Source organism: Dromaius novaehollandiae, chromosome 2 (genome assembly GCF_036370855.1).
Source record: "Dromaius novaehollandiae isolate bDroNov1 chromosome 2, bDroNov1.hap1, whole genome shotgun sequence".
In the NCBI taxonomy this organism is placed as follows: Eukaryota; Metazoa; Chordata; class Aves; order Casuariiformes; family Dromaiidae; genus Dromaius; species Dromaius novaehollandiae.
This window is the reverse complement of record NC_088099.1, coordinates 80,349,120-80,362,989: the sequence shown is the minus strand read 5'-3', so window position 1 is coordinate 80,362,989 and position 13,870 is coordinate 80,349,120. Positions and strand designations below refer to the sequence as shown.

At 36.7% G+C, this 13,870-nt stretch overlaps 1 protein-coding gene across 7 annotated transcripts in view; it reads left to right on the top strand.

Moving 5' to 3' along the window:
• SEMA5A (semaphorin 5A) overlaps positions 1-13,870 on the top strand; it is a 315,605-nt gene that overhangs the window by 270,293 nt on the left and 31,442 nt on the right. For all 7 annotated transcript variants that reach the window (XM_064506843.1, XM_064506838.1, XM_064506844.1 and 4 more), the window contains one exon: positions 7,266-7,491. In XM_064506843.1, the coding sequence (XP_064362913.1) occupies positions 7,266-7,491 (226 nt within the window). The remainder of the gene's footprint in view (positions 1-7,265; positions 7,492-13,870) is intronic.

The window sequence follows — 13,870 nt, the reverse complement described above, 5'->3', positions numbered from 1 at the left end:
CTACCCACCTTTACAGCACTCCAGGATTGCATCTGCCCTCAGAAGCAGTCTCTAAAGTCCTGGTTTCACTGAAGTCAATGGAAATATTCCCCCTGATTATAATTGAAGCTAAAATATTGCCTATAAGCTAGGATATAGTTGGGCCTTTGCATGATTAATGTGCAATCAGGATCTAGAAATCTTTTTCGTTTTCTTTTTTTAAGTATAGCTGTGAAATCTTCAATGTAGAAGGTGTTTTGCTTAATGGAAGCAACGGAGCTTGGGTATTCTTTCACATCATGCTTTTGAAGAAGTATCGTAATAGAAAAATAACAGTAGGTAATGTATCTCTTACCAGGCAATGTGATCGGAGCTGGTTTTGTCTTCTGTATGTTTTAATTTGAAAATGCTTTCTAAATGGATAACACTACATTTCTGTAATGAAAATAAATGAGATAATCCTTTTTTAAGGATTCTTCTGAATGTGTTTTTCAACTGCTGCATAATAAAAGCCCAGTCTTTTGATTCTTGACAAGGAAGAGGTTATTTCAGACCTTCAGAAAATGTATGATTTGATGGATAAGCAAAACCATTATAAATGGAAGCTGGTTTTCTCTTGAATTTTGTTTGCATGCAGGAGCTATCCTTTCTTTTAAATACATACTGCAGTTACAAGCTCAAAGCTTGAGAGGTGGCTGAGAGACTCAGGTTGTTCTACGTTCGAGCCCTATCTTGTCCCAGATGACACACTAGACCATTCAATTTATATACCAGTAACGTTACTTTCTACTGGTGTCTTAACTTCATAAAAATTAAACAAATCTTTTGGGCCTGACATACTAAAGTTTGCCATGATGGAACAAAAAACAAAAGATGTGTAAATATTTTTAATCAATAGACTATTCAGAAATTCTGAAAGAATATTTGAGATTTTAATATACAATATATTAAAAGTAAATCATAAAAGATAACTATTGGGCTGCTTGTATTTCAGTGTTTTGTTAATGTTGATCTAGCTGCCTTGTGAAGATAATCTCTCACACCAACAGATGAGAAAGCAAACCAGAGAACAAAAAATAGTGCATTGAACATAGGCATACTGTATACTTTAAAGAAATTATAAGAGTCTGTAAAGAGAAGCCCCTCCAAAATACAAGAATGTAGTATAAATGGGAATAGAGCAATCTATTTGAATTCTGTTTTTGTTAATAAAAATTGTGGTTAAAATACGTAAGATTTTAGCTTGGTTTCCTAAGGAGGTGAGTCTCAGAATATCACACTGTCTGCAATGACTTTTGAACCATTCGGTTAATTAAAACCAAACATGAGATAGGGGTAAAAGTCTTGGGAGATCTGTAGATTTGTAAAAATTTTGAGAAAAGTGGCTGTGTAGAAGGAAAAAAGAAAAAACAGGCCCCACCCCCATTCCACTGCCCCCAAATGGAAAATAGCAGAATTCTGTTCTACACTGTTTGGCAGCAGTTTCCTCCAATTTAAAAAAAGATATGGTTTGCAAATAACATTTTGTTTCTCCTCTTGTAAAATAATACAAAAAAAGTCTAAATAAATCATGGTACAAAACATATTTGTATTCTCTTTCATTATGCACAAATATTAGGAAACAATATTCCTTAAAGACAGAAACAACTGAATTTTCATTTACTGTGCCTTTTCTTGCATTACTGTCAATATGCTTTGTAAGAATTTGATGCTTTAATTTTAATAGCTTTAATTAATTTGTCTTTAATTCTTTTTAATGTCTTCTTTTAGTAGACATATGTATTTTGTGATTGAATAATTTTCCAAATTTAATAATTTGCCAAATAATTTCCCTCTAAATGTTGAGCTGTTCCCAGAAATCTAATCTTTAATGGTCTTACTGCATGTCTGCCTGCGCTAAAACTTACCAAATCTCAACTGATTAACCCACGCTAAAGTACAAGTTACAGTATGGTGAGTTAGGCCACAAAACAGAATACCTCACTGCTTAGGTTTTTGTAGCTCTTATTGTTGGTTTCCTGGCTCAGTGGTTTCATCTGAGGCATTTATACCACTGTGTGCCATGTTTTATTATTGAATCCATCATTCTAGCTGCTTGAATTGCTTTGGAGAGCACCATATGTCTGAAATCCTACTTCTATAAATTGTTCAAGCATTGGACAAAAGGAGAAGAGGACTGAAAGCCTCAGAGTGTGCTCAGGTGTGTCATGGAGGCCTCTTTCAGCTTGGGAGGCAGCGATCAAATGGATGCTAGGTCAAGCAAGTGTAACTGCTCATTTCCCAGCATTTTCTGAAGTCTCTCTGAACAGGGTAGCTAATCACTGGTAACAGATACTAAAGAAAGAGTACCTGAGTGCCTCTTTGATTCCTTCTTTAGGACAGCTCTTGATAAAGAAAATTGAAAAAATAATAGAAAAAATATAGAAAAAAATAGAAAAGACCAGGACCCCTGAACTCTGCAACTGGAATCTGAGTGTACAGGTAGGGTAGAGAAGTGAGTGCAATCCATGATGCAGTTTAGTTATGGCTGATAAGCAGTGCCTGGTATTGAGCACCATTCACTGAGCATACGGTCAGCCTATTCAAGCGATCTGTGCTCAGAATTTTCTTACTGCTGACAGAAGGGAGGAATTCACAGATATCTTGTTGGAAACACAGCTCTCCCATATGGTACCACAAACTGCTCTCCCAGCGTCAGATGACAGCCTCCCATACTGTTACCTCAGTCATGCATCTCTGCTTCTGAAGGCAGCAGATGAAGCTGTCAGTTGCAGGCTTTCCTGTCAAGGTACTTCCCATTTAAGAACATATAATCAGAACAATAATACCAAGTCAGACCTATGGCTTGTCAAAGCCAACATCCTATTGCCCACAGTGGCCAGCAGCAGGAAGAGCAGGAAATCAAATGTGCCTTAATATTTTAGCATCAGAATGCTATCGAAGCCTCCTAGTGTCTGTGACTGAGGAACTTTCTGAGTCACAGGGTTAGTGGATTTTTTCTCTTTTCATTTTTTTTCTCGACTTCCAAACTGTACATCATAGGTGTCTTAATTGCTTTGAAGGGGAGAGGACAAGGTCCCATGAAAAGTTTTCATTTCATGTCTACTTCCAAGCTGGAAGAGATGGTGAACAATCATTCCCTACTCACTGAGTCACCCGTGATTTTACAGATTTCTGTATTCTTCCTTCAGTTGTCAGTTTTTGCTGGCTGAGGAGCCTTGTTCTGCTTAGTTGCTTCCCATATGAAACATATTCAAGAGGTGGGCAACCCAGGGCTTTATACAGCTCTATTTTGTTCTGATGCTCTTTTCTAAGTATTTGTAGTCCTCAGATTGGTTTTTATGACCACTGAGCTGATTTTTTTCATGGAAATGTCTACTGTAATCCCAAGATCTCATTCCTGAGTGGTGAAGTCAGCTGAGAATCTGTGATTTCTTACATAATTGGGAAATGCTTTTTTTTTTTTTTCCTCATGTGCATCACTTCATGTTTGTCCAAACTGAATTTTGTCACACGTCTACTCCCTTGGTCACATGAAGTTATTTCATCCTTTACACTGATTATACCTCAGCACTTCAGACTTGCATGACCTCCTAGGTGATCTAAGCACACATAGCAGTTTAAATATCCCAGTCTCTGATGCATCCTTCCAGTCAAACTATGTCTTCATGGTAGCAGCACTGAATATATCCTTGCGTGTTCTGAATTGTGCCATTTCTGTTGATTTCCAAATTTGAAACCATTCAGAGCAAGATCGTTGTTCTGCTTGTGTTGGCATTTTATAACATCAGAGCACACCAATACTTTCACCAACCACTGTGCTATTCATGAATTCTCTATGGCAAATGAATTCTCTATGGCAAATTCTCTATGGCGAATGGAGTGCAGCAGTCACTGTGAGAGAATCCAGCATGCTCTGCTGGGTAGTTGTTAGTGCTATGACTTCTTGGAGTTACCCGTTGTTAAAATACACATTTGAATTTTCTCAGAGAAAGTTTATTTACTACTGTATATATTCTCTGATGGGAGTAATCTGCGTGTACATTTGTTTCCCCTGATTTTCCCTGCCACTCTGAGCCATTCATGGGTATTACCAAGTGGTTGATTAGACAGGCATGGCAGCAGACACACTTTCTTATAAGCTATGCACCAAGAAGAAGAATGAACTAAAGAATGACCTCTACAAATGCTCTGAGGAATATCTTTCTTTTCTGGCTCAGGTAACAGGATATGAGTATATCCTCTATTAGGGTGTATGTAGGGACCACATATCTTGAAGCATATTAATTACTGGTAGCCTTTCTTTCTAGGATGGGTGAGCTGACCAGTTTATCTCAGAAATTTGTTAACAAAGTAGCATTAAACATGTTAACTCTAAGTTAACTGCTTCCTCCCTTGATTGTTTTTGTTCAAAAAGCGGTTTATTGCTTATTTCACAAATTCCGTTTCTCATGCCTCTTAACTATCAAATCCATATCCACTTCAGAAGGACTTCCAGTTTCTAGCAAGTTTTCTTTCTGATTTGAAAAATATCAATACAAAAATCAATAGCAAATGAGGAATTGAAGCTTTTACATCATTGTGAAATAATTATTAACCTTAATATTGCAGAAATTACTTCACTGATTAAATTATTCCTGTCTATATGCAACTAGATAAAAAGACTTATTTACGGGACTTTTCCCAGTCATTGAATTTTTCCAAGAAATTTGTATTAGTAACAAAATATACTTTGATTTGGGAAACTAAATATATGGAATTAATAGGGCAAGCATTAAATGGATTAAAAGCTGGCTCACTGACAAATTGAAAAACGTGGTGTTAATGGACAGATATAAATGACTGGGGAGATTTCTAGCAGGGTCTGCCTGGAATCAATTCATGGATCAATAGAACTTAACATTTTTATTAACAGTCTAGTCTGTAACATAAGACATGGTCAGTAAAGCTTGACTGTGGCATAGAGACTGGTGAGGTAGTAAATAATATTCTAGATAATTGCAGAAGCTAATAAAATATAATTTGATATTGCCAAACACCAACCTCATGTGTGGGATAGGAAACTATATGGAGTTGTAAAATCGTAATTGAGGGAAAGACTGGATCATCAGAGATAACTGGGCCTGCTTAAGCTCTTTGTGCAACACTGTGGAAGGGAAAAGCACTAACACAATAGATGCCTGCATTAAAGGGAGACTATCAAGTGGAATAGGGTCAAGTTCTTATCTCTGCATGCTGTATTGATAAGAGTGCTTCTAGAATGAGAAGTCAAATTTTGGTATTCAGCCTTAAAGAAGATATGAAAATAGGGCAAAAGGGAGACATAAGGATGCCCAGGACATAGAAGTCAGGTTTTATACCTTATAAAGCTTTAAAAAGTTCAACTTACTTAGTTTATGACTGCATGTGGGTATTTGGTGTGAAAAATACGTTTGTAGGTGTGGGACAGGGAGCTCTTTCAGCACCATTGATAAAGGAACAGCCAAATTCAGCAACTGGAAATTTAAATTAGGGAGAAAAATGAAGCCTTGAATTAACTTTCTATTTGTTAGCTCTGGGTATTACTAAATAGTGGAAGAGCCCATGTGGGGAGGTGATCAGCACTAAACATATATTTGAAAGTGTGAGGTGGAAGAGAGTGAGTGCTCTTTCTAAAAGATGCACTGTAATTCAGCTGTTGAAGTAGATTGTACATTGGAGGTGAATAAGCAGGTGGGATAGTAAGCTGGGTTATCTTAGGGGTTCTGGCTGTCCCGGATATGTTATTGTTACGAGTTCCTCTTTACAGTCAATCCTTCATTTGCTAGGAGGAGAACAGTCATACATCAGTCTTTACTGTAAAGACTGTCCTCAGTCTTTACAGTAGGACTGACTAAAACACAGTCTTGTGATTTAACCAGTTGCCTAAAGGAGTCATGAGGAAATTTATTTCCACTGCCACCCACAGGATCAGATAGTTTGCATGTTCTTTGCTGTCTTCTGACTTGGAGACCAGTCAAAGCTGAAGCTCAGATCCTGGAAAAGCTGATCCAGTCCTCTGGGCCCCCCTCTTTCCTAGCTTTCCCCTAAGTATGACCCATGTGTTCATTATTATAGTGATCACTGGACTTTAAGCTGGGGAGAGATTTTGCACAGCCCTGAGGCGTTAGCAGTGGTGGTCCAGCTGAAGTCTTTAAGCTTAGGAGAGAGCATCGAGCTGCAATTTAGTTTAGGCTTGTGAAGTTCTAAGAGTCCTTTCTTGCCCAAAGTACTACAAAATTATGAAACCAGTAAATTTGTCATAAAATAGCAGTCCACCTTGCCTCAGAGCATGTGGTCTTGAACGCAGCATTAATAGGGCAGGGGGTTCTGGGCAATATTTGTTATTAGTCCAGCCCTAATAGAGGGAAACATTAGAAAAACTTTCAGACAAGCAAGCTTTTTTCAGGTTTGAAATAGCAACACAAACTTTAAAGCAAAATACAAGTTGAGAGCAATTGCTCTCAGTTTAATTGGATATGTTAACAACTTAGTCCATCTGAGGCAGGAGGTAGTAGACTGAGGAACATATGAGATAAAAGCATTGTTATTTCCAATGGGAAAAAGGGAAGCAGGCAATTTATTGCTTGTTGAAACATGGTGGTACCAGCAGGGGTAGGAATAACAGAAGAAGGAAATTAAAATGCGTCATGTAACTGTTATTTCTATTTTGTCTGTGATTTTTAGTATCTAGAGGAATTACACATTTCAGTTACCAGGCTTGTCTTCAAAAGGTGTCCTTCTCTGAGCATCAGAGGATCTCTAAGAGGTCAGAGGTCAGAGGTAGAGAGATCATTTTAAAAATGTTGTCCCACTGATGACTACTACTTTTTGCCTTTTATGATTTGTCAATGTGAATTCATTCTGATACTTAAAGGTTGTTTAATTTTGTCTGTACAGAGCACATAATATGCATCAGATGAAGCATATTATGTTCTGGGAAATGAAGGGGCAGGACCTACAGATTTTGGTCATTCTCCTTGGAGAGCATATATTGTGAGGCTTGAGAATATTGGCAAGTTCTACGTTTATTTCTTCGATATGGTCTGTTCCCCTTGGTGCATATCAATCCACAAGGAATTTGCTTCTGATAATGAGTCTGATAATGCTGGAAGCTATGGATAACATGCACCAAAGGGAAAAGGTTGATGGCTGCTGGAAATGAAGGGAGAAATATCAGAGAGACTTTCTTTTTGTTTGTTGTTGTTTAATGTTATGTTAAATGTTTACATTCATTCTGAAATGTTTACATTCACGTTTTCTTTCAGGAATATCAGCCATGTAACACCAATGCCTGTCCAGAGTTAAAAAAGACAACTCCTTGGACACCTTGGACTCCAGTCAATATTTCAGACAATGGTGGCCACTATGAACAACGATTCCGATATACCTGTAAAGCGCACTTGCCTGACCCAAATTTGTTAGAGGTGGGGAGACAAAGGATTGAAATGCGTTACTGTTCCAGTGATGGCACCAGTGGATGCTCGACAGATGGTAAGCAAAGACAGAGCAGCTGAACAAGGCCACCTGCTAGTAGGATGCCTGTAGTTCCATTTTCAACACAGAGTGGAAGCTTTTGCTGGATGATGTTTTGCATAACAGAACTGATAGTGAAAAGGAGGTCATAGGGATCGCAATGGGGAAACTAGCTTTTATTTCTTCAGGACATAGCTCAGTAATTGAGACTAATCAGGCATCTTTTACCACTATGAGATTTGCCGGGTTATTTTTATGTTCTTTAAATTAATCTGCAAGCAATGACATGGTGGTCTAGCTCTTGGAGAAATTCTGTCATCTCCTTATATTCTGGTGACTTTTTACTGGGGAGAGTTTGTGCAATTTTAACGTATTTAGTAAGTATTTAGCTGGAATATTTGGTATTGATAATGAGTAGAACTTTTTGCTTAGTAATTCTCAGTAAAGTAACTTGCTCAGTAAGGTAATAATTGTCAGATTCATGCAGTTTATGAAGTGGGTAATATCTGTTATAAACCTTTAAAATGCTGGCACTAGCATGGTATAAAGTTCTGCTGGCTTCTGAGGTGGAAAAATGAACTCCTCCAAAATGCTTTTTAAATCTAGCTGCCTTTAGATTTGAATTATTTTATTTCTGAAATCTGTTTTTCCCTATCAGTGATACATAGTTTTGAATAAATTGAATAAATTTGAATAAATTTATTTGAATAAATTAAATATATATATATACACACAATATAATATATAATATAATATTATATATGTGTACAATTTCAGGAGAACTTCTGACACACTCAGCCTAATTTTATTAATATATTTCATAAACATCAATATTTAATTATATTCAATTATATAGTTATATATCAGCATTTCTTTATATATCAGTATTTATTTTTATATTATGTTATAATTACATATTTTTATGAAATACTGATACGTAATTATTATAGTTCAATATTTATTGACCTGCTTTTCACTTATATAGCCTTTTATGTATTCACAAAACCCACGTAGCTGAAGAGTTTTATAACTGAAGAACACAAAGAGAAAAAGGTTCCTGAGTCCTTGGGCTTTCTAATTCTCAATATTTTTTCAGACAGTCAGACCAACTATTGTGAAAATCAGTGTTAAGCATCTTCTGTTCTTCATCCTGGGTAAAACCTTCTTTAATGAACATGGTCATCTATGCCTCTTTGAAGGGGGCAGGATGTTAGTAAATATTTACAAAAATAAATAACAATGAACTGCATGAAATACTGTAATAAAAACCATGGTCATCCAGATAACTTAGTTACGTACCTTATGGCTAACCTGTGTTAGCCAATCTGCAGTCTCCAGTGTTTATTTTCTAGGTCTGGATAGTAAGGCAAATTTTGGCATGGAGCAATTATTCTGGGAAGTGTTCCTGCCATTTTCCTGTTTTCATCCAAATTAAGTTTAAACTATCATTTAGCAAAGATGTTGCTTTAGTAGTGATGATTTATGACCAATCTTTCTTGTCCTAAACCAGAATTCTGGGTGATGGTGCTGGTCTTTAAGCACTTAGACATTTATGAAACCTTTCTGAAATTTCATGAGATTAAATGAAAAAGTGAATATAATTTTTAGCCAGATAATACAGAATTGGGAGACTTATGACAACAACTAGAAGGAGATCTACAGAAGAATTTAGGTGTCATGTACAGTGGAACTGACAGCTGAGATGTCCTCACATAAGGATGGAGTGTGCTAAAGCCAATGCACTAGTTAGAGAGTAGGTTAGACTAATCAGTACCGCAAACCAGTGCAAGTGCAAGTGTCTTAAATCACATTGCTACAAGGAAGTTAAGCACGGAGACACCTTTTTCAGCTCTAAAGTCATGATCATAAGTCCTCTTCTGGAGCTGGGTGCATAAACTGGCCCTTTCTTACAAAAGACAGTGCCTACGTTTTGTTCAATAAAATGTTGTATTCAGGCAGAGTGCAAGAGACAAAGGTGTGGATTCAAATACATTCTTTGCCTGATTAGCTTGAAGGTTTTTCTTTTAACTTCTGAACACCAGATTCCTGAGCATTCTGGAGTCGTAGCTTATTTGTTGCATCTTGCTGAAGCTGCTGTTTTGCTTCCTTTGGAAATAATTAATCATTGGACAAAGGTATGAGAATGGCTGTGTTGCCTAGAAATCGAAGTGTGCATATGGGAGGATCTTTGCTGACTAATCCCAGTACTACTGAATATTTAAATACTTTATATTGAGTAGTCAGCAGGGCGGGAACTAGAATACATCTGTTCATTCCTCCTAATGAGTGCCCTCATACCTGTGTCATAAATTTGTGCTCATTCTTTGACTTTTTCATTGTCCAATGAGTCTTTAATTATTCCATGAATAATGAAATTGCTTTAATGACTACAAGGAAAGGCTAGTACCCAACATATTCTCTTTGGTGCAAAAGGTGTGGGTGCAAATGCCAAGAGCAAAGGAAAGGATCAAACCGAGCTCTCCAGTGTTTCAAGTGGCTGTATCAGCCCATATGCTTTTGTGTAAAGGAGTTATTGTCATGTCTCCTTTAGCCATGTCCTGTTTTGAGCCTATTTGCTTAGGTGTTTTCTGATTATGGATGTCAGAACATTATGCAGTGGAATAACCAGAGGAGGCAGTATTTCAGTTGGTCGATATGATGGAACTTACTGACTGCCTCTGAACTACAGGATCCAGGAGCACTTCCCTGCTCCCAGATTTGGACTTGGGTCCACACACCATGCCTCCACTGCTCCTTGATTTCATAGTAAGAAAACACATGGGGAAGAAAACACATGTGTGAGAATGATGTAGTGTAGCTATAGCTTTAAGAACAGAAGGATCTCTTGAGAATGGGAAACCATGGGCTATGGGACACACCTTCACGATTTCTGGAAAGAAAGCAAGGAAACATCATAACTTACTTCCACCTCACCAGAGCCTGGATACTATGAAACATTCTTTTCATTATCTCCATGTTGAACTGTGGCAATTTGCTGGCTTTTATTGAAAGATTAATCTTACTACGGAGTGCTTGGCATACCTCATTAACAACCTCTTCTGCAAAGATCAGATCCGTTCTTTGCATAAGAGAGGTATTTGTTAGTAATTTTCTCATTTCCTGTAATCTCCCACTGTACAACTGTAGTCATGCTGTTTTAAACAGAATCACATTTCACTATCAGAGAGTAGCAAAACAAACTTTCTTTGTATTGTGAGCCTAGAGGTAGAACTTGCCAAAGAACACTGGACTATTGAATATGGTAAGGCTTCTGCTGGAAACAGTGCTCTTAATCAACCAAGCAGTAGCTTTTGCACACTGTATTCATGATTTTCTGACTAATTCGACTAAGAAGAAGAAAAAAATGCTTTTTCTGTCTGCATCTGGGTTTTTGAGTAGTGCTCAGATAGGGAAGGGACAGGCATTTGAAATAAATGGAGAGAGATTTTGTAGACTATTGCACAACTTAACATGAATGTCCATACAGTCAAGCACTAAAACAGTCTAGAAATTACATCACCATAGCCTTTAATGTGTGCTTATGAAGCGTATTAAATATCTATGCTAGACATGCTAATTTACACTCTAGGATTTTCTTATATGCAAACACTATGAATCATATTGGAAATATGAGCATTTCATCCAGGGGTAAAAATTTCACATGGTTTGCAATTGCCTGATTTTTCTGGCTGAAAGACTCTCTTCCCCCCTTGTATTTGAGAGAGAGAGAGAGAGAGAATAAAATCAGAGAAAATGATTTCTTCAAAGGACACAGAAAAACACACCTGGAATCCAGAATTTAGATTCCCAATTTGTTACTTCTTTCACTATACCTAACTTAAAACAATAATATTTTTAAAGGTGAGATGTAATTTTGTCTCAAATTCTAGTTTAGACTGACAATAGACTATGTCTAGTGGACATAGTCTATTGTGAAGAGATTGATTAAAGCCTAGTGTTACCCACAGGAAATCTACAGCACATTCAGAATTTAGCTGAGAATAAAACAGGTGCTGGTAATCTATAATATCCTGCAGTTGGAAGGAGTACATGCTGAGATATTATCTCTTGTACTGTCTTATTGGAGCTAAGTTGTGTTAGTTTGAGATAAGAACAAAATGAATTGTTACAGTTAAAACTGAATTTGATGAAAAACTCGAGTTTGACAAACAAAAACTCTTTAGTGGAACTTTGGGATTAAATATTTAAACACAGAAAAACTAGATGCAAGAAATAAAGTTCTTATGATAACATGGGAATCTTCCCTCTGCACACTGTCATCTTTTTAAATATGTCATCTGTACGTTACATTAATGTTTGTCTTTTCATAATACCACATAGATTTTACTGTGTAGGTTTTGAAGGTTTATACTTCAGTGATACTGTCAAATACTTGCAAAATATCTTCAGAAAACAATGTTTGCTTATCCTGTTGCCTGCTGCATTAAACAGTGTTTCATACTGTCATTTAGAAATGATTTAGGATACTTAGATTTTGGCTCCAGATCATCTTTTCCTCATAGTCACGAAACTAGACTGATTGATTAATTGAATTTTGTTATGTTTGAACAGGAGGACATAAAGCATAAATCAGTCAAGTAGTATAATTAATCAGGTATCATTGCTACCTCTCTCTTATTTGGAGCTGTATTCCTTAGCTAGAGACTAGACCAGAGAATTATTATAAGAGCTTTATTAGCAGTTTAGCTTTTAAGCCAAATTAAGACAAGTAAGAAGGGTGTTTTACTAAGTGTCAAAAATAGAGCTGATCAGAGAATGCTGCAATTTTTAAGAAGAATCAGGTCAATCAAGTCTTACTGTTTCAAAGGCAGATTTTTCTCCTATGCTAGTCAATGCAGGTGACTTTCACATTAATGTTTCCAGACAAGGTTATTTTGTAGTAGAATTAAAAGACTGCTCTGATTTGACCAGAGAAGTATTACAAATAGTTTAGAAATTGTCATATAATCTCAGTTTAGATCAGAATTACGTAGCTTAATTAGACAAACTTTGTCCATTATACATACTTGCTATTGCTAACCACTGGAAAAAAGGAAGTCGGCAGTGAAGCTATGCTATTTCTGTGTAATTTTGTCCACACTGAAGGAAGCATAAGCACTTAAAATGAGAGTAAAATCTTTCATTTAAATGTCTGTTCATATCTTCTGTATCCTCCTGTCTTAGAAGCTGATGGTTCTTCTGAGCATAAAATCCATGTAATTGTTTTACTGAACTTTTGGAGTACTTGTTTTCACTTGTTGAAATTTTTGCTTTAGGGAAGCACAGCTGCCTGTTTAAAATTCTAGTGGAATTAAGTAGTTAAATTCCTTTTTCTAGCCTCAGAGCACAGCAATTAATAAATTGAGTACAACTTCTACACAACTAAAATTAAGCTTGTTAGTAACTAAAAGCACATATCATACATTATAGTCATTCACAGGATTTTAACATGGCTGTAGACTGAGAAACATTTAGTTTAAAATGTTCAAATGATGAACCTAGCATAAAGGTTGAGTCTAGTTTGGATTCACAGCTATTATGAATGGTTTTCCCAAGCTAGATACTTAGATAGTTTACTCAAGGTGCTTTAACTTACTTCTTTTCAGATTATACTGTTTCCTTAGACGAGGTTTTAATAAGGAGAGATTAGATGGTACTTTTAGCAACCAGACTTTTGCTACTACCTAGCTGAGGGCACTGTCTCTTGCATTCTCTGCTGGTCAGATATTTTCACCTTGGGGGCAGTACACAGAGAAATACAGAAGGCTTCATGTTATTCTCTTTGACTGGCACAATCCATTTTCTGTTCTCGGAGGTGGATGTAGGACCTCTACAATCTCAAACAAATGTATGAAATGGCCAGCAAGAATACAGCAATTTCATGGGAAAAGTAGCAGTCCCTTTTATAGTTTCATACTATTTTATCTGAAGGATTCCAATGCTTTTTTTTTTTATTTTTACCTTATCTAATCTGATATTAGCTGTGTTGCAGATATGGCTTGGTTCTGGATAGCCACCTCTATTTGCGTCCTACTTTCTGAAGCAACTTTTCTCAAAGACATTCAGCAGTGTAACTTAGGTCAATTTTTTATGGCCCTTGCCACCTCAATGAATAAATAGGTCTTCTTAAGTGAAGAACTCTAATGACTCTCATTCTCGGTCCATTTTCCATATCTTAACAAACTACTATGCAGCAGCTGGCCGATGAAAGAAAGGGGAGATCGAACTTAACGTTTGCAACAGACTTAGCGTCTTTGCATGGACAGTTACAAGAGCTCAGCATACATGTAGAAATTAGACCATGAGTCCTAGCTCTAAATATATATGTGTGTGTGTGTGTGTGTGTGTGTGTGTGTGTGTGTGTGTGTGTGTGTGCATATACACATATAGAAGTATG